Here is a 22,406-nt window from a genome sequence, read left to right as displayed (position 1 = left end):
AATAAGTTTATAATTTAGTATCTCTTTCTAGGAAGAGTTTTATTCACATGAAAACATTTGTATGCATTTAGGTCACTCCTGTTGTTTACAGTAGAGGTATGATTGCTGCTTTAAGGGCTTAAACATAAATTAAATTTGAATTAGCTAGATATTTTTAAAATTTTCATAGTTATTTGTGGTAAGTTTTTTTTTCTCAAGGTCATTATTTAATATTACTTAGTTTCAACAGAGACTTGAAATGGAATTTTAATAACAATAAATAACTTAGAGGCAGATTGTCTGATTTGAATTGTTGCTATGGGAATTGAATAAAAATGTATAGTAAAATTCAATCTTCAATTTAAATAAATCTCTCAGTAATTTTATTTGCTTAAAAACTATTCCAAACAGGGAAAGAACATAATGCTAACAACTGTTTGGTAGCATGATATTTGTATCATAAAATGGATTTAAAATATGAAGTAAGCATAATGTGTGCCAGTGAGTTCAGCCAGTAAGTGATAGGTGGACTGGGGATGCTCCCTGGTGTGGCACAGGGTCAAGGAGAAAAGGACAAACAGCTCCTTCTCAGGATCCTGGCCTGGAAACACTTGTTCTGCTTCTGAGTTCCATTAAGTAGGACCTGGAGCAGGCCATTTAATGTCTAGAAAAAGTTTAACTGGTTATTTCATTACAACTATTTAGTATCATTATGGATTTAGAAACAAATGTCAATATTTAATTTTAAAATATTAAATTTTGTTTCTCAATCTATAAAACATAAAAACATTGAATTCTGCTGAAAGAGCTGCTTCAAAACCAAATGTATATTTTTGAAAAGCACTTCGTTAAAACTTGTTCAGTAGCATTTCATAATTTGATTTAAAAACTCAGTTTTCACTTAATATAAATGATACAAAAATGTAATTGGCAGTATTCTGAAATATATGCCTGAACAGTTTATCAAATCCTTATGTAATAGTCTTTTTTCTTACTAATAAAGTACAATTAATGCCATTTGAAAATATAACAATAGTTCTACTAGTGTTATATAAATATGTTCATTATACTATATACCACACCTTTAAACAACTAAAAATGTATATTATTCTAATATGTTCAGAAACTCACCTAATATTACATAATTAATATTCTTACAGGTAGCTGTGTTATCCTTGTCCTTGAACTTTTTATTGCCTATTTATTAATCCATTGAGTTACAATCTCCTATAGTTGGACAGTTAGGCTATTTCCTATAGTTTTCTATTACCAATAATAATATAAAGAAGCATTGTTAGGTATTCAACTTTGTTTTCCACTTACAAAGTATTTATTAAGAATTAATCCACAAGTGGAATAACTGGGTTGAAAATTTTAGCATTTTTATAGCTCTTGCTGTGTGCTACAAAATCATTTTACAATGTCAGTATACAGTTGAGTAAGTACAGTTTGCTTGAAGCAATTCCAGCATTGAGATTATATTAAAATATATTTCTGAAAATGATAATCAATCATTTAAAATAGATTAATTTGGGTATCTTTTAACAAATCATGATGAATTGGAGCAAATGAATTTAGTTAATTATTCATGAATGGTTTTCCTCTTAAGAATTTCTGCTGAAAGGGATGTCAACCCAAGATGTATTTTAGATAAGTACCTCAGTTGGATTACCACAGGCTAAATAGAAAATATGATTCTCTTCTTATATAGAAGATAGCTATTGATAGACTTTATCTCTATCTGTAATTTAAATAGCCTTAGCAATTTTACTAAAACTCTACATGCTAAGACAGGGATAGAATATTAGGAAGTATAAGAAAAACATTAAAGACATACGTCTAACATTTGCATTTATATTTTTCTCCTTTTTGCATTTATATTAAATGATATCTTGAAACCTTTCAAATAGGAGGGTAAGTTTTCCTTCTCTCTAGATTATAACCTATAAAGTTTATCTCACATCTAAGGGCATTTCTAGCTCCCATTTCAAATTATAGAGAGCTTGGTTCTAGCCAGGATTAAGTCACCTTCAGTCTAAGGTCCTGGTCCTACTACATTCTGGGTTAGCACTTTTGGTTCTTTTTTCTATGAGACCAAAATAACTTGACATAGTCGTATTAGAGGAAATTAAAACTTTCAAAACAGACCTAAAATTGGGTGGTCTTATAAATAACATTAAAACAATCTTAACGGCTAATTTGGTTTTAGAATAAACTTGAGGACAAATACTCTTTGATCTAGAACAGTCCTTGGAAATCTGACCAACCTGGAGGGCATTTCTGGATAAGAGAAGTAACTTCAATCTCACCCAGGTAATTTGGCTTTGCTGTTGCCTAAATTCTTCAGCAATCACAAATCCAAACTAATTCCTGAAGATACAGTATCATGCGGATCAGTGTCTAATTCCTTTTTCTTTCCTATGTTCTTCAAAAGACTTGCAAATACTATTCCCTAACTTGGACAAAGCAATACCTAAATATCACAGGTCCATTTTTAAAATGTAGTAAATGATATAACACCTTAATTCTATTTTTTTTATGTTTAGCAACATAATTGTGGCTTTTTGTTTGTTTTGTCTTTTTGTTTATTTTGCTTTGTTTGCAGTACTAGAAATTGATGCCAGGGGTGCCCTATCAGCTACCTCTCCATCCCCAACACTTTATATTTATTTGTTTATTTTTTGAGGCACAGTTTTACTAAATTGTGGAGATTGGCCTCAAACTGCCTCAACCCATCAAGTTGATGGGATTACATAGGCATTCCCCACTGTACCCAGCTCATAATTGCAGTTTAAAGGTTTCTTTCTATTGTTCCTTTCATAATAAATGGTGACACAATGTAAGGTCTAAAATATAAATTATTTGGGGGCACCTAATACAAAAACTTTTAGTTTCTTTTAAATAAACTGATGGACAGAAGAAACCATATTACTTATTTGCTATTTTTCTATCCAGGAACATTTCATGGAAGTAATCAGAAACCAGGAATTCGTATTACTGCCAGCCAGTGAAATTGCAAAGCTCTTGGCCAGTGATGACATGAACATTCCAAATGAGGAGACAATATTGAATGCACTTCTTACTTGGGTCCGTCATGATTTGGAACAGAGACGGAAAGACCTCAGTAAACTTTTGGCTTATATTAGGCTACCTCTTCTTGCACCACAGGTAATTAATAGATACTTGTTTGTATGTTTTTTCTTTGCTTGTTCTATCAAATTTTTACATATATTCCTATAAAACACATAGGTGAAAAGATAGTAAGCTAACAAAATTCTTCTTATATTTTCATGCAGAGGGTCTGGATACCTAAATTGCATCAATTAATATTCTTAATTTTGAATTTGTAATTTTAACAGCTACAAACCTATCTTACCAGTTGGAGGAGAATTAGTAACAAAAGAAACACTGTATTCTCGGAATCAGAAAATTTAGATTAGTTCATTTGCCTCACATTTATTAAGTATCCACTAAATACCTAAATTCTATCAACATACAGATTAATTAAATTAATCTAAGATTAATAAGATATGATAGTTTCAGCTCTGACATTTTAGAACTCCGTGACTTGGCATATTCACATACTACAGTTTCTTCATCTGTCAAATGGAGATAACATTCTTCCTGACCATCTCAGGATTATTATGAGGGTCAGAAACACATTCTGTAAAATAGAATGTGCTATAAATAAGATTACCTTACTTATATTAATCTTCATAATGTATTATTTCCTGCTGTTGTGAGTGAAAGTTACTGTTTGTAACTACCTTACAGAGACAAAAATCAATGTCGATGCTTTATAAGAAAGACCTTCATTTTAGAAGTGGGATATTGTGTGAATACACAGTCGTGAGACTGCATGAATTGATGGCAATTCAGGAAAAATAACAAAATATTTCTTATGAAATCAGATTTAAATAAAGTAGTTATTTTTTTACTGCCATCTAGCAGAAATTCTTTTCTAGATGAAATAAAATCTGAAAAAAATTAGACTTTGAAAGAATCTGTACAATTAAGTATCCTGAGAGTTTACTTTAGTTCTGCAGCTTCAGATGTTTATATGATACTATATTTGTATGACCCTGAGACCTTTAGAATACCTATTATCCAGGGTACTGCTGATGGTCATATCTGTAAGTTGTTAGAGTTGAAAGCACTTTCAAAATCATTTAGTCCAACACCGGTGGTGCAAATGAAGTAACAGACCAAAAAAGTAAAACTATGTGTTCAAAACCACAAAGTAATTTCTGCCCTTCTGCCTTGTGGTTTTATTTGGCTTTGGTCCTTGGCTATCATAAGAGAGTTAATCAGAGGTAGAGGTGGGACTCAAATCCAACTACAGTTCTATGCCATTAAACAATTCTACCTCTTGAGTGCACCATGTGTAAAATTGTGGGGTATAGGGAAGGATTTCAGATAGAGGAATAAATAGTTCCAAACTATATCTGATTATAATATATATTATAAATATGATTGTAAGTTCTACATATTATATATATTTTATATATATATGGAGAGAGAAAGAGAGAGATGAAGGTTGTGATAAATGGATGTGACATGAAAATAATAGGAGTAGCCCACCAAAACTGATGGTGGAGAAGCAGGGGGAACTTCCTAAAGTGAGCCTCATAATCTATACCTTGAGTTAGCTACCAAAAAGGGGGCATACTACACAGGGAAGATAGGAGATTTTACCTTGTTATGGAGTCATGAATGAATACATTGTGTTCTGGAATTTGAAGCTAGTTTGCCTGGCTAGAGTATAGGAATAAAGTCGGGCAATGTCAAAGTATGAGGCAGGAGAGGGAAATGGACCAAATCATGAAGACCTTCTAGTCATGCCAAGGAGTTTGAATTTTGTCCTAAAAGCAATGATAAAGCACTAAAGGATTTTATAACAGGGAAATGGCATGACTGTAATTTTATTTTGGAAAGATTACTGCAAGTACATTGTATAGAGCAGATCAGAGGTCAAAACTAGAAACCCATTAACAGGGTTGTTGGAGTTCAACCAAGTGAAATAGGCATGCTCTGGCAATGGAGCTAGAGAATAACCAGGCTCAAGAGCTATCTAGAAGGTCAAGTTGACACAACTTAATGACTGATGAGCGGTTGAAATTAAGGAGGGCCCAAAATGATCTGATTTGTGCACCAGGTTAGTAAAAGTACCGTCATTTGAGTCAAGAAATATAGAATGAAGAGATAATTTAGGGGTATAATGTGGGGAAGAAAGTGAGAAAGTCATATTCCCAAAGCTTCTGAGTGCCTTTAATCCTCTTAGGGTCTAAGAAAAGAATTTGAAAACTATTTAATTAGGTTGTTGAAGTCAAAGCCAAGAGAACAACACTGGCCAAGAAGAACACAAGAATACAAGGAATGGAACCTGAGGAAACACTGTTTTATTGAGTGGTTTCTCCCAAACCTGGCTGAGTAACTAGAGTGCTATTAACAACTGATTGCAAGTTCAGGAAGGAAGTGTTAAAATCATCAGAGAAGACAAAGTGAGGGAAAATCCTCAACTTGACCCAGTGGTTCTCCAAGTGATCCCCAGTAGGCAGAGTTTACTCAGCACCACCTGGGGACTTGTTTGAAAAGCAAATTATTAGACCTCCCACTACTGAATATGAACCTCTGTGGGCGGGGCTGAGCAGACTGTGGTCTAAGGAACCCTCCTGTGGTTTTGATGCACCCTCAAGTTTGAGAATGTCCACCAGTGTGGAGGTGGAAGGAGTGAAGGCATTGTTGACATGTTGCCTTGTGTACTATAAACTATTACTTTACCTTTCTGAGCAATGTTTTTCTTTTCTACAGTGATAATACTAAATATGTTGCAGTACTGTGACACTTAGAGGTACTGGCACTGGTTTATTTCCCTTGATAAAAATGAAGACCAAGGCTACAGAATTATGTAATAAGTAGTAAAGTTCTGATGTAGGCACTAAAATCATCAAAAAATGTTGAATTGTGTTCTCTGTGTTTTATTTTCAAAGGTAGGAAAATATGACAGTTGTTCAAATTGTCCAATACCTATAGAATAAATGACTAATATTTCTAAAATTGAGATTAGGTTTAGTAACTTAGAGAATTTTCCTTCATGAAATTGTTTTATTCTTACTAACTAAATGAGGTTTTACTATACTGCATTAATATGAAACAGTATTTGACCTAATGAAAGTGTTCTATTTACCTATAGTGATTTTATTATAATATATCCAATGATAGATCTTTAAAATGATGAAGGAAATAATCTGTGTAATTGTAATCCTATACCAAATGGTCATTGTAGTATAGCTTTAAAAAATACTCTCAATAATTGAAAAGACAAGTGTTTATGGTCATTTTATTTTACTTTTGCCTGGAGTGCTATTAAAAATGGATTCCAAGTTCAATGAGGAGAGAGTGTAATGTTATCAGATGGTACAGAGAAGACAAACTTTTCAGACTAGATCAAATTTTAAACAATATGGATAAAAATATTAGGAGATATACCTCCTAGGTATATAGAGATACAGATATATTATTTAAAAGATCTTAACATTGGAATTGTTACTGTTCCCAATGGTAGCCTAAATTACAAGTGTGTTGGTCTCTACTACTCTGTTCTCAGTTATTGTGTTTTTTACTAAGAGTCAGAAATCTAAAATGAATCAGTATTCTATTAATTTACAAGTTTTGGATACCAAAACAATTTTTTTAAAGTCTACAGAATTCATAACTTATTTACATTCTATTTATGTTGAAGTTCTCTTCTAGTCCAGATGCTTTCATCTTAATAATCTGCCATTCTCTCAAGGCAGAGGAGTGACTTAGAATCAACCAAGAATGCAGAGTGTATGAGGATCTGTATGTTTTATAGTTCTTAGTGCCTTTTTTTTTTTTTTTTAAGATACTAGGGATTGAGCCCAGGGGTACTCTACCATTGAGCTACACCCCCAGCCCTTTGGGTTTTTTGTTTTGAGACAGTCTCACTGAGTTGCTGAAGTGAGCCTCGAATCCTCCTGCCTCAACCTAATTAAGACACAAGTCTCATGACCTACACTAGAGTGTAAATTCTGACATTAATTATTCCATATATCTTCTATGCAAACAAAACATAGTTATGCTAGCCGCAGAAACCATTAGTGAATGCATATTATGTTGACTTATTTAGATTAATCTTACTATTCCTTTTACTTTTGTTCTATTTACTTTTACTCCTTTCTAAATAAAAATGTGAAAAAAATTATAGAAAGTAAAGTCTGAGGAGATTTTATAGTAACTGTGATTTGAAGTAAAATATATTTCTTAGCATGATGACAGTCTATAGTTTATTAATAGATGGAATTAACTATATTTAAGTAGAGATTGGAATAATAGAAAAAAATAAAGCCATGAATCTAAGAATCAAATCACATGGAAAATAATAGATATCATTCAGAAAATTATTTCAAAGGGCAATAAAAGAAGCCTGGTGTGGTAGCACATGCCTATGATCCCAGCGACTCAGGAGGTTGAAACAGGAGGATTGCAGATTTGAGGCCAGCCTGGGCTACTTGGCAAGACCCTGTCTCAAAAGAAGAAATAAAAAGGCAGGTGTTGTATTTCAGCAGTAAAGTGCCTCTGGGGTCAAACCCCAGTACCCCCCACACACACACATAAAATTAAGTATAAAGTTACCATATGACCCCAAAATTGTACACATAGATTATCTACCCAAGAGAAATGAAAATATATTTATACAATGACTTGCACATAAGCTTTCTTAGCTTTATTCATAATAGCCCCAAACTTGAAACACCCTAATCGTCCATCCATCAACTGGTGAATGAATACATAAAACAAGATATAGCCATTATTCAATAATAAAAAGAAATAAAATACTGACATATGCTACAAGATGGACAAACCTCATAAGTTAAGTGAAAGAAACAAGACACAAAAGATTGTAAGATTTTATTTTTATGAAATGTTCAGAAAAGTCAAATCTATAGAAAGACAGGAATCGGGATTAACAGTAAACGGGTGTATACGATATCAAGGTAATGAAACTGTTCCAAAACCATTTTGTGTTAATGATTTTACAACTTGGTAGAGTCACTAAAAACCAATGACTTGTTTACTTGAAATGAATTAATTGTGATAATTCAAATATGCCTTAATTGTAAAATTTTAAAGCAATTTATTGTCAAATACAACTGGCAGTATATCAAAATGATACTACACTGTGACCAGAAAGGTCTTTTTCCAGTGATGATTATCAGGGAATCTTTCAAGGCACTCATTACATCAATAACTTTGAAAGAGAAAAAGTCATATGATCATATGATAATGTTGATAATAAATATTTGGGAAAAAAATTAGCAACCATTCTTAATTTGAAACTCTAAATTAGGAATAGGAGACAAACATAATGGATTCCCCAACACTACAGCACTGATTATCCTAACTGGTAAAACTCTAATACCATGTCAGCTCAAACCAGGAATGGGGATATTCCATTTTACTCTATTTTTTAAACATTGCTTTGAAGGGTTTCGCAAAGTAGTAATAAAATAAATAACTGGTATACACATAGAAGATGTCAAACTCTCCCTGTTTGGTGATGATTATGGTTGTATGCATAATAATACAGGAATATGGTAAAGTAACAGGTTAAAATACAAGTGTACAATAATCAGAAGACTGACTTTCTTCCAGCAAAACATAAATAACATGAAAATTTTAAAATGTGTACCCAATAGCAAAAATAATAAAATATTTAGGAATATATTTAATAAAAGAAGGGCATAAGACTCATGTGAAGAAAACCATACAACAAATGGAAAGACTTCTTAAACAGAACATATTAATATCAAAAAGTGAACTCTCCCAAAATTAATAAAGAAATTTAGTGCAGTTCACAATAGAACACCAAGAGAATCAAGATGATGAGAGGGAGGGCTGGGGCTATAGCTCAGTTGGTAGAGTGCTTGCCTTGTAAGCACAAGGCCCTGGGTTCAATCCCCAGCACCACAAAAAAAAAAAAAATGATGAGAGGGAATTGGGTTAAAAAAAAAAAATGGAAAACAAGGACTCCAAAATTACCAAGCAACTATGGAAATTAACAGTGAGGGGAGACTTATAATATTAGATGATCGAATATGCTATAAAGACTGTAATAAAATATGGTATTAGAATAGAACTAGGCAAGTAGATTAATAGAACAAAGAATCAAAAAATATGAGATCTGCGTTTGAGTCTGTAATATATGATCAACGTTCATTTGGAAATGGAGAGGATTATTTAATAAATGGTGTTGGTGCAGAACTGTTTTTATCTGAAAAAAATAAAAATATATCACATTAACCAATGGCCTTAGTGAAAGAAATAAAGCAATGAAATCTTGACAGATAATCTAGGGGGCTACATGCACAAAGTGAAATAAAAACACTTTCTAACAGGACTGGAAATTCTGAATCTAAGAAGGGAGACATATTTGATGACCTAAAAATAAAGATTGCTTATAGAGCAAAGTATTATGAAACAACCTCAGTAAACAATGAAAAATCTAGAAAAATACAGGTGTTCCTTCGTGTGTGTGGGTGTATGTGTGTGTGTGTGTGTGTGTGTGTGTGTGTGAGAGAGAGAGAGAGAGAAAGAGAGAGACAGACAGAACTCTCAAACATTTCTAATCAAATTTAAATAACAGAAAAAAGATGCAAAGGGAGAAAGAAAGTTTACAAATGGCCAAAATATAAAAAGATGTATATGAGGGGGAAATGTTCTACCATTGGCAAAAATGAAAAGAACTAACATTCATGGCAGGAATGTTGTGCTCTCACACATAGCTGGTACAAAGATGAATTATTACAGCCTCTTTGGAAAGCATCCTGATGTTTTTACATCTTTTATATTTATATGCATCTTTTGAAATGTCTGGGGGCATCATCACATGCATATGTCAATGTATGTGTGCACATACCAGAAAAAAAATAATGTTCATAATAAGGAGATGACTGGAAAATGTTAGCATACCTGTATACTATGGAATAGTTATTTACAAGACTGTATCTGAACTATACCTCTTCAGGAAGACTTGGAGAAATTTTCATGAGACATAATTAAATAAAAATGATAAGATGCAGCAAAGCGTATAATAAAACAAATAGTAAAAGAGAAACCACATGCCCCCTTACATACATAGAAGAATTATGTCAGCAGAGGACTGTAAGTTGGAGAAAGAAATGAAAAGATGCACATAGGTTGTTGATAGAGCAGTGAGGGGTTGCACAAAAGGGAGGCATGGAGAGCCTAGCACAAAAGGGAAAAAAATAATTTATAAAAGATAGATTGTAACAGTATTTGTGCATTTATGTAAAATAGGATTCAGTGAAAAAAGAGGGGGTTTAATTTTTCTTTTAGAATAATCACAGTTTAGAGTTCTTTGTCCTTTGAGAAATTGGTGGATTGTTTTTTGGTGGTAGTATTTGTATATTCCTTAAGTCTGGTAAGTGCAGAATAATTTGTCAATACCCACTTATTATTCCTCAGTTAAAGTTATTTCTAATTATAACTGTAAAGTGATTTATTTTAGAAAATGTGGAAATTATAGAAAAATAATAAAAAGATTACTTAAAAAGCACCAGTATTGGGTCCAGAATTGTGGCTCAGTAGTAGAACACTTGCCTGGCATGTGTGAGACACTGGGTTTGATACTCAGCACCACATATAAATAATAAATAAAATTTTAAAAGATCCATTGACAACTAAAAAAATATATTTAAAAAAGCACCAGTAGTCCCACTACTGATAAGGAATAAGCACTGATAAGATCTTAGAGTGTATCATGTGTGCTCTTCAGTTTCTGCCTTTCAATTATACTTAAATGGAAATCTTAACAAATGTTGCATATTTTAGTTTCAAATGTGTTCAAATTTGAATTTTTGTTTAAAAAAAAAAAACAGGATAATTTCCATTCAAAAACTATTATCATTTGTTCTTTCAACCTTACTTTTTCTTAGTCATTCAGTATATGTGTTACTCATTTCTAGTTCCTGGCAGACATGGAAAATAATGCACTTTTTCGGGATGATATAGAATGTCAGAAACTCATTATGGAAGCAATGAAATATCATTTATTACCAGAGAGACGACCCATGTTACAAAGTCCTCGGACAAAACCTAGGAAGTCAACTGTTGGTACCTTATTTGCAGTTGGAGGAATGGATTCAACAAAAGGTATTGAATGATCTTTTATTTGGAAGAACAGAAAAAGAAATTTTAATAAGTGATAATTATGACCAAAGAAAGAACTCTTTGGAATAAAAAATTTAAAGGGCTGGGATGTAGCTCAGTGGTAAAGTGCCCTGGGTTCTATGTCCACTACAAAAATAATGATAATAGTAAAAGAGTGTAACTTATTCATTAGTAAATGTCTGAGTCCACACATAGAAGAAGGGAAAGGGAAAGTTCTTACTTACAGTAGAGTGCCAACTATTAGGTGCAGAAGGAAAGATGGAATTAGAAAGGTTGCCATTTAGCAGCCATCAAAATCCAAATTATGAAATGTTCCCAAATCAAAACTTTTCAAGTGTCATATTTTTTTCTTTTATTTTATTTTAATTAAAAATCATAAATTTACATAGGGCAATGTTGTTTGATTCATTCTGTTATTTTTTCCCTTCCCCCCACCCCACCCACCCCTCTTTTCCCTCTATACAGTCCTTCCTTCCTCCATTCTTACCACCCTCCTTATCCCTAACCCTAAACCTAACCCTAACCCTAACGCTAGTGTCATATTGGTTCTCCAAAGGCTGGAGTTGCTCTGGATCCCAGATTTTCAGATTGAGGATGCTCAACCAGTAAAGTCTATGCAATCAATCAATCCCTAAGCCCAAATCAGAAACACTTTTGGTCCCAAGTATTTTGTGTATCTGATTAAGTCTAGAATCCTCAGTGTAAGCCAGGCACAGTGACACATGCCTGTTTTTCAACTACTAGCGAGACTGAGACAGGAGGACCAAAGGTTCAAGGTCAGACTCAGTCTCAAAATAAAAATACATAAAATTTAAAAGAGCTAGGGATATAGCTCAATGGTAGAGTACCCCTGAATTCAATCCCTAGTACCATAAAAAAGAAAGAAAAAAAAAAAAAAAAAAAAAAAAAGGACTAATCAATGCAGCTGAGACTAGGTGAAAATTTGAGAACTGGCCACCTGCACAAAGGGTTAAATAGTGTCTTTACAATGGAGAGCACTGGCACACATCCACTTAACCAAATGATCAAAAGTAATATTGCTGGTAATGAGAGTGAGCAGCAGCATGTGCCTCTTATAGAGTACACTGTGAAGAACTCAGTATTTTTGCCAAAAGCATATAACTTGAATTCAGTCATGAGGACAAAACAAATAATTCTAAGTTGAGAGACAGGCTACAAAATAACTTATCTGTCTATAGTTTTAAAAAATGTCAGTGTTGTGAAATACAAAATGAAAAATAAAAGATTCAGGCATTGTTCCAGATTACCAGAGAATAAAAACACAGCAATTAGTAGAATGCGTCATCTTGGATTTTCTTTTGCTTTAGGAAATAATTGAGACAAGTGAAAAACTCCAAATAAGGTCTGTAGATTAGATGGCATTGTAAAATGTTAATTTCCAGACTTTGATAATTGTATGTGGTTTTATTAAAGAATTTGTTGTTCTCAGGAAGACACAGGAGTATAGGGTCATATGTCTGCAACTTGCTCTTAAATAGTTCGGGGGGGAAGACATGCATACACACATGCAGACATAGAAAATAAATATAGTAAAATGTAAACGTGGGAAATCTGGGTCAAAGAATCTGGGAATTCTTTATACCATTCAGTTATTACTAATGATAGAAATAATAGTAATAAACACCATACATGGTACCTACTGGCTGCCAGGTATTATGCCAGAAGCTTCTATGTGTTAATCTCTCCATATACATTCATCTCCCCTGTGTCTGCATTCCTAGCACTAATCATCTACAACCCCTTAACAGTACCTCTCTGATCTTAGCTCATTCTGCTTCTTCCCTCATTCCTTCAGTTCTAGCCCCTAGAGATTGAATTAGCTATTTCCTGTCACTGGAATGCTCTACGCCAATACTGAAATCCTTCACTCATCCTCCTCTCACGTATCGATTTACCAGAGACCTTCATGGCCCATCAAGAGCAACCTCTTGCCTGCCACTTTCTGACCTTCCTACCATTTTCTATCTCCTTACTCTACCTTGTTTCTTCAAAGCACCAGATATATTTGTTTATTGTCCACCTACTTCTTCTCCTCAAGTAATCTCCAGAAAAGTAAGGAGTTTGTTTTGTCCCTTAATATATCCTGAGAGCCTTGAACAATGCCTTGCACATAGAGCATCAGTATCTTGTCAATGAATAAAAGTTTCCTTTGCCATCTCTTGAATTATTCATAAGACTGAAGCTCTTCATTTATTAATCACATTAAACATTTTTTTCTCCTGTATGGTATCTGTACAAAATTATGAGCTCTAATTGAAAGTCATATATGTTATTTATCTTGTAGGTTCATGGAAGCAAAGACTGACCTCACTTGATACATCTATCTGTCTATAGATTTGATTTATTCTCATAGTTCTAACTTGTATGAAATATCTATTTGACATTACATGTGATGCTAGCCTTTGTAGTCATTATTAGCTCTTCTTCTTCCCTTCTATCTTTCCTTCTCTTTTTCAAGGCTTTAACTGTTATCTCTAAATTAATCTGTGTATTCTACTCTCTTACTCTGTCTTTATTTAAAATATCTATTTGACATTCACCATTCCCTATAAACTTGGTGTGCCCAAATCTCTGACCAGACTTAAGAATGTAGAATCAAAATTAAGTTTTCTTCAATGGACATCAGTTCTGGCTCATTTAAACAGATAAGGGAATTAATTTATTAGAAGGCTGATGAGAAAAGGGCAGGAACTCTGTCCACTGCCCTGTTTCTTAATAATGTCCGGCTTTTAAATTCTGTGTGCAAGCATTAGGTCAGTCCTGAGCATTAAGTGTCTAAGGGCAAGGAGGACAAGAATCTTTCTTTCCAGTTTTCTAGGAGATGAGTTCCTGCCTTCTGTCAAGACTCATATGTACAGTGGAAGCTTGTCCAAGCAAGAGAAGAAAGCTCAGATTCTAAGTACCCAAAGGAAAGAATTCTTACTCTCTCAGATCTTAAATTCTGACAGCTGTGTCTTCCTTCACATGGGTCTTGTATCTGATTCTTTCAGATCTCCACTGCCATCTTTCTAATATTCCAGTTAGCCTCCTATCAACCTGCCTATTTTGATCATGTTAGCTTGGGGAAAATAGCACCCACTGTGTTGTTAGTAAGTGCCTGTTATTGTGAAAGCTCTAAGAGAGACATACTCTTCTTGCTCACTTTTATAGTTGGGAAGAGCAAGACTAAAAGAAGTTAGGTAACTTTCCCAGGCAATTAGTGGTAGGATCAGTATTCAAAAAGGCATTTTTAACTCTGTTCAAAACTCCACAGAGATATTTATTTCTTATCACATAAGGTATAAATTCTTCATCGTAGCCTTCAAGACAGTCCTTTTTTTTGTACCAGGAATTGAACTCGGGGTCACTGGACCACTGAGCCACATCCCCAGCCCTATTTTGTACTTTATTTAGAGACAGGGTCTCACTGAGTTGCTTAGCGCCTTACTTTCCAGTGGCTGACTCTGAACTCGAGATCCTCCTACCTCAGCCTCCCTAGCTGCTGGGATTACAAGCGTGCACCACTGCATCCAGCATCAAGACATTCTTTAATCTGGTCCTTGCTGCTTGACCAACTTTATGTCTGAATCTTTCTTAATAGTGAAGTACTCTGACCCTCTATCCTATATAAGGTATCTTCCCTGGCCTTAATTTATCTTATCCAATATCTTTATAATGAAGAATGGTTTTCCTTTGTTGAATGGTGGTCAGCTCATTCACTCTTGGTCCCTTCATATGTCTTTTTAGTACAGGGTCCAACAAATAAGCTGATAATGGTTCTAAATAGCCACTAGGAAAGTGTCAGAATATACTTATGTTTACTTTTTAAAGGTTAGTCCTTCACTATTAGTTAGGGATAGTCTAAGCTTTTACATAAAACTTTACAATTGTTAGGATTTTGTTATTTTAGAATATGTGGATTTTGAAAAGAATAATATATTTGCAACTGTGTTTTAAAATTTTATGTTGTATGAATTATGTTTGAAATTATCAAAGGAAATTTTAGTTTTGAATTCATAACACTGTGATACTACTTAGTAAACTAGATATAAAATAAATAACTTAGAGGCTGGGGACATAGTTCAGTGGCAGAATGCTTGCCTAGCATGCTCATGGCCCTTTGTTTGATCCCCAACACCACAAAATAAAGAAAGAAATTAAAGTTCAAAAGAAAAAAATATTTCCCAAGTATATTAGTGAGGAGAATTGACCTTCTTTTAATGGGAGTTTTGGTTTGATTTGATAAAAGGAAAAAGATTCTAAGATCATTTTTGAAGTGATAAATCACATACACTCTTATATCAAGTAATCTAAGCATCTGAAAAGAATTTTATTATTGCTAAAAGGTTATAAAGAAAGATTATTCACATTCAAAAGTAATTTTGAGTAGTTACTAGTAGAAAGGATTCTGTTTGGTGCTGTGAAGAAAACAGATGGAAAGAGACTTGGTTTCAATCTCAATTTAAAATTGTATAGGGTCAATTAAAAAAACTGTAACATAAGAAAATATAATATCTATATGTAGACTAAAACTGTAAATTTTAGGAGATTATCAATTTTTAGGAGATTACTAGTTCTCTGACCTAATGTAACAAATACTTTAGAATAAATGTTTGTCGTGATCATAATTCTGTAAGGCTAGCACTGATGACACGGTATATTAGAAGCTTAGGAGAAAGAAGAGGACTGTAATTGAAGTTTTCATGGTTAGGGGCTGGGGTTGTTTTTGTTTTGTTTTGTTTTGTTTTGTTTTTTGAGGGATGGTGGGGATTTTGTTTGCTTTTGGTTTGGGGGGTTTTGTTTTGCTTTTAACCTCTACTGGTTTCATCTCATAAAGAGAAGATTCTGAAATCTTCCAGTTCTTAATACAATGTAGACATCATCAGCAGTAACTCCCTGAGTGTCCAACACTCAGTTCCTGAAGCACAGACCTTTTGTCCTTCCTCCTTGCGTAGATGGCAGCTCCCTCCTCCTGTAGAAGCCAGCCTCTGCCTGTGCTGCGGGTCCTGCCCTTTGCTGCCTCCTCAAGAACTCACACTATTAATGAGGGTTACTTTCACATCTAGTATTTTCATCTTCCTTCTTTTCAACTAGATTCCTCCCATTAGCATTTAAACCAACTCAGGGTTTTTCCAATTTTAAAAGCAAAACAAAACAAAACCTCCCTCAACCGTACTGATAACCCCTTTCTTCCCCCTCCCTTTTGTAGCAATCCTCTATGCTCACTGTTTCCAATTCCTCACCTCCCATTGTGTCTCAGCCACTCAGTTAAGGAAGTCATCCTCAAGTCATCAGTGTCCTCCATGTAGCAGAGTTCAGTAATACCTTTTAGTCTTTGTCTTAACTTGCTTGGCTCAGGAGCATTAGATGATAGCCAACCTACCTGCTACCAACTTTTTGCCTTTGCTTGCATGACACTAACCTCCTCTACTTCTCTTCCCACTTCCAGATATTGCTTCTCAGTCTCCTTTGACAGATAATCCTTTCCCACTTTACCTTTTAATTTTGGACCTGGTGTATGCCCTGGAGAATGGTAGGAAATGAGGTTATGAATGTAGGAGGAGCCAGATCTTGCAGGGGCTTCATGAGATATAGTCAAAGTATTATTGTCAATGCTAAAAAAAGTTATTCTTTTGTATGTATAATTTCATAAAATGGTCAGTCATGGTGGCATTTTCATTTACCTAATTTCTACATATTACTATTAAGGAGCAACAAGCATTGAAAAATATGATCTTCGTACAAATATGTGGACTCCCGTGGCAAATATGAATGGGAGGAGGCTACAATTCGGTGTTGCAGTGTTAGATGACAAACTGTATGTGGTTGGAGGGAGAGATGGACTGAAGACTTTGAATACTGTAGAATGCTACAACCCCAAAACAAAAACTTGGAGTGTGATGCCTCCAATGTCCACACATAGGCATGGCCTTGGTAAGTATAGCTGCAGATTCACTCATAATGTCATACATCTGCTGCCCCAGCATTTTACATTCTATACCTTGCAGAAGACAATCAACAAAGCAGCTGAAGTCGGTAGTAATCAGCCACCAAGCTCTTACCTGAGAAGCAGAAGCAGAGAAAACAAGCACATACGTAAGTGTGGCAGCAGCCAGTGCAGGTAAAAACACATGTATCTGAGGGGTTTAGGGTAGCAGCATGGTCTAAGCCATCTTTTCATATAAGTGTTCTGTGTTGGCAATTAGCATCACCTAACCTAATTTAAGTGTTTATTTAAAAATCTTTAGCATTATTGTTTTTCATATTTATGTATCTCCTGGTTTTTAAGCAGAACTGAATAAAAACTTGTTAAGAATTTTGATGTGGCACAGAGAATGTGATATGAGAGACTTTTCATTTATCACTCAGTAATTCAGTGAGCATGATTAGTGTGTACTCTGTGCCCTGCTTTTTGTTCTGTAGTTACACAGATGAGGAAGACACTGTCTTCACCCTCAAGGAAATGACAGTGCATTCTAAGATGCACAGAAGAGAAGTCAGGGACCTTTTTTCTCAGTGAAATAGGACAACAAGTTGTTTTATGAGAATGAAGGAGGTAGAATTAAAACTAGATGGAACTTAAAAGGTGTGCGCATCACCCAGCTTTTACTACATAACAAAGCAGTCCAGGATGGAGAAGCTAAAGCAACGACCATTTATTTAGCTTATGGGCCCAATGGACAGTTTTCCTGGGTTAGGCTGCCTCGGATGACCTCTGCCAGGTTTTTATGAATCCGTTGTAGGCTGGCAGGTTGACTAGATGATCTGAATTGCCTCATGTCACGTGTTGGCCTGGGCAACAGAGGCAACTGCCCACATGCCTCTGATCATTTAGCACGTTAGCCCTGTCTTCCTTTACATGGGGGCATCACAGGGTTTTGAAAGCAGAAGAATGCAAGCCACAGTGCTCAAACTTTCAGGCCTCTGCTTGCATCGTATTTGCCAAATCTCTCTGGCCAAGACAAGTCACATGGGCAAGCCTAGATTTAAAAAGTAGAGAAATAGATTCCTGTTCTTCATGAGAGGAGCTGCAGAGTCACATTGCAAAAAGATTTAAATTCAGACAAGGAAAAATCAGTGACTTTATGGTCAATTTATCAGCTTAGAAAAGGTTTAAAATAGAATAAAGAATTGGATAGATCACTATAAAAGGTGGATGCATCACAACTGAAAGCATAGTTGAATTTGGCTAATGTGACTTGTGTTATACTCAGTTTATTAAATTAAATTAATACTGAGCACCAGTGTAGAGGCTGGCCAGTAGCCAGTAATTAAAGCTATCTAGGAATAAAGATTGATGTGGTGACAAGAACAGCAAAAGAGCAAAGGGACAGAAATTCTAGCTGTAACTAGGTTTCAGTGGAAGATAATATTAAACTTCAATATGGGAGTAAAAGCCAGAGAGTTGGGCTAAGGTACATTAAAAGGAAGAGTTTAAAATTAATTAAATAAAATATAACAAAGAAAACTGTAAAACATTACTCTGAAGTCCATAAAATCAGCTATTACACAGGCACAGAATAAGAAGATGTATCTTAAAAACAAATCAGATTTATTCTTGTTTTGTTTTGTTTGTGCTACTGGAGATCAAACCCTTGGTCCTGTAAATACTGGGCAAGTGCCCTTCCTCTGAGCTATGTCCCCAGTCTCTGAATGAGACTTACAGATTTGGGTTTCATATAAACAAGGGTTCATAGTATAATTCAACTGGGTACTTCCCCTACCACAAAGAAAGAAACCTAATTGTAATTTAAGGTAAATATAGTACATAGAATATGATAATACATAATCTAGCCATATTTTGTGCAGGTTTTCAGGAATCTGTTTTAGCCTGGCAGGTTGTACGTGAAGTGCTGTCACGAGTTCTAGCTGCCATACGAAAGGCATCGTGAACTGAAGCAAGTTCGGGGATAATGATCAATAGTTTAAAATGTCTTAAGTCCTAATTCAAAATTTTTCATTTATTCTAAACAACCTAGCTTTACCTTATCGTTTACCTTCTAAGTAAATGTTACAAATTTGAACTTACTGTATTTAAGAAACACTCCCATTATCTCTTCATATGTGAAAATTATATGAAGAGTTCATTTGGGGAAAAAAGCTTCTACTACTAAAAATTTTTTCAAAGCTATTGTTTAAGGAGTTGGACTATTTTAGCCCTTTAGTTAATTACATGTTACATGTATTCATATTACATCTTAAATTGGATATGTTATATAAAATTGGCAATATATACATATTTATAAATATATATCCAAACATATATATATAATCCAGTAGGCAGTACCGTGGGGCACAATACATGATATAAAAAAAGAGTGAAATAAAATGTTGGTTTGGGTTATGCATGAAAACCAAATATTTTTCTTATCTAACCAAGATCTCACAAATTAAAATATATTTGTATTATAGAAAGTTTTTTGCCTTCAAGTTGTTTTACCTCACCTGGCCATAATCATGTCTTACCTCTTTTCAAAACCCTCTATTGGCTCTTTATCTGATTAAGAGTAAAACCCAAAGTCCTCAGACAAGGTCAGCGTGCTTATTTCTGACTGCCCTGTGTGATGTGACTCTACCCTTTTCCCCATCACCTACACTGGCCCCCTCAGCCACCCTGCTCAGCCAGACTGGCTACCTGGCTACCTCAGACACACCAAACATACCTCAGGGCCTTTGCATATGCTGTTCCTTCTACTTCATCTTCCTTTCTTCCTACAAATAACTATGTCTAATCTCCTAACTTCATTCACTCATCTACTCAAATGTCACCTTATTAGAGAGGTCTCACTGGCTTTCTCTACCGTTTTATTTTGCTCCATTTTTTTTTTTACTAGTACTTAGCAATATCTGAAATATATTTGTGTCTGTGTCTTGAAAATATAAAGTTCACTTGGGCCTTATATTTTTAGGAGACACAAAGTAGATATGTAATAGAACATCTGACATGTTTTATTAAATGTCTGGCACTTAGTGGAAACCCAACAGATAATTGTTGAATCTGACTTGACTCCCTGGCAGTGAATCAGTCCATTGGTTTATATCAAATCTAACTATAGTAAAATATCATTGAATTGATTGGGGGAAAAGAATAAAATTTTTTTCAAATACGTCTTAAATCCAGAATTTTTTAAAATGTTTTTGACACTATATGTATCTGGTGTAGTTTTAAAATAACTTTCCACTGTTGTACCTGGAAATAACGGTCTCTAAAACCTTTAAGAGCAGAACTACAGTGCTGCTTTATCCCCACCCACCTACCTACTAAGAGGAGCAATGAGGAAGGCAAGTATCTGAAGTACACATTTTTGATTGGTTAATTTTGTATATGTAAGGTTTATTATCCTGTAGTTCAGCTTACAGGTGATGTTTGAGGTTCAGCAGCAAATCTCCAGTTATGGCCTCTCCCCTGTCTCTCCCCTGCAGGTGTGGCTGTGTTGGAAGGTCCCATGTATGCAGTAGGCGGTCACGATGGCTGGAGCTATCTGAACACAGTGGAAAGATGGGACCCTCAGGCTCGTCAGTGGAACTTTGTTGCTACCATGTCCACCCCCAGGAGCACAGTAGGTGTGGCAGTACTAAGTGGCAAGTAAGGAAGTGCTCGAAGTTCATTAAAACATGATAAACAAAATTTATTAAGAAGTATCATTTTCAGATTAAAGAAATGCATACAGAAATACTTCAAGTGATTTATCAGAAACTTTTAAACAATGACTCTTTTTACCTTTTTTTTTTTTTGTGGTGCTGGGGATCAAATCCAGAGCTTTGTGCTTGCAAGGAAAGCACTCTACCGACTGAGCTATATCCCCAGCCCTAAACAATGACTCTTTTTATAACATAGTTTTAAAAACAAATAGCTAAAAAAAAAAAAAAAAAAAAAAAAAAAAAAAAAAAACAAATAGCTCACCATCATTGGGCTTCCATTCCAATGTGCAAATGCTATCCATTTCTAATCATCGTTTAGAGTGAAGAAATTTTTATGTAAATATCCATATTGAAGTTTAAAACAAAAGGTCAAAACCAAGTTTTTTCTCTTTTTTCATATTTTCAGATTCACTTTGATGGCTGACTTACCTATCAAGTAGTTATTAAAGATATAAATTATACTGTAAGAATCTGATGATTTATACATATACCTTTAAAAGTATATGGTCTTTTAAAAGTAGGATCTGTTTTAGTGTTCCTCTAAAAATTCCTTCCATCTTCTCTACTGACTTGTCTTTAATTTTATTCTTCTCTCTAATCTTCATAAACTGGCAAAACCAGTGGATTTGGAAGGAGGCTCTCTTTGCTTCTTATCTGCTCTGAATAAACAGATTTAGATAGACCTTCACCTGTAGTTCCTGGATATTCAGAAACTAAATGTGAATCTTTTTCACTCCTTTCTTGTATAAAATGAAACCGTCCATGAGTGTTAAATAAAAATTTTTGTTGCATTCCTTTTTTATTATTATTTCCAGAAAGAGAAGGAAGCAAGGTTAAAATGGATAGTAGAATTGTGTTACAAGAAAAATGAGAAAAGACCAGTAATTTTGGTTTTTTGGGTTTTTTGTTTGTTTGTTTGTTTGTTTTTTTGGTACCAGAGATTGAACACACAGGCACTTGACCACTGAGCCACATCCCCAGCTCTATTTTGTATTTTATTTAGAGACAGGGTCTCACTGGGTTGCTTAGCACCTCGATTTTTGCTGTGGTTGGCTTTCAACTCACAATCCTCCTTCCTCAGCTACCAAGCTGCTAGGAGTAATTTTTTTTTTTTTTAAGACAAGATTTTGTTTCCTCAGGATGTATCGGTTCAGTTAAGTTCTACTTGTTGTTTTTCTTTGTTTTTTGTTTTTTGTTTTTTGTTTTTTAGCACTATCCCAAGCAATAATATAGATAAGTGGAAACGGTTTTTAGACATACCTGCTCTCCGTACTTCTCCCTTCCTTTATTTTAGCTAAAGAAATAACTTACAAATGTGTCACTATGTATCTTTACTAACTTTGATAGAAACATCAGCCATTACAAAATCTGAAAATAAGAAAAAAGAAAATTAAAACAGTCCCTTCTTGGTTTTGACCTTTTGGTTTAAACTTCAGGGATTAGTTCATTGGGCAAATTTTTGTTCAATGTCAAGTTTCTTAGCTCTTTTTTCTAAAAGAGGACAGAGGAATAACTGCCTTCTTTCTTTAAAACCTAACTTCCAGGCATAAAAATACCTTACTTCCTTACCT

The 22,406-nt window shown here is 34.4% G+C and overlaps 1 protein-coding gene across 7 annotated transcripts in view; it reads left to right on the top strand.

Moving 5' to 3' along the window:
* Positions 1-22,406, top strand: part of KLHL5 (kelch like family member 5) — a 76,136-nt gene that overhangs the window by 34,100 nt on the left and 19,630 nt on the right. For all 7 annotated transcript variants that reach the window (XM_079152817.1, XM_079152816.1, XM_079152815.1 and 4 more), the window contains 4 exons: positions 2,935-3,147; positions 10,989-11,175; positions 16,903-17,127; positions 20,617-20,779. In XM_079152817.1, the coding sequence (XP_079008943.1) occupies positions 2,935-3,147; positions 10,989-11,175; positions 16,903-17,127; positions 20,617-20,779 (788 nt within the window). The remainder of the gene's footprint in view (positions 1-2,934; positions 3,148-10,988; positions 11,176-16,902; positions 17,128-20,616; positions 20,780-22,406) is intronic.

This window comes from Sciurus vulgaris (genome assembly GCF_902686455.1).
Source record: "Sciurus vulgaris genome assembly, chromosome: 9".
Classification (NCBI taxonomy): Eukaryota; Metazoa; Chordata; class Mammalia; order Rodentia; family Sciuridae; genus Sciurus; species Sciurus vulgaris.
This window is presented reverse-complemented; position numbering and strand designations above follow the sequence as displayed.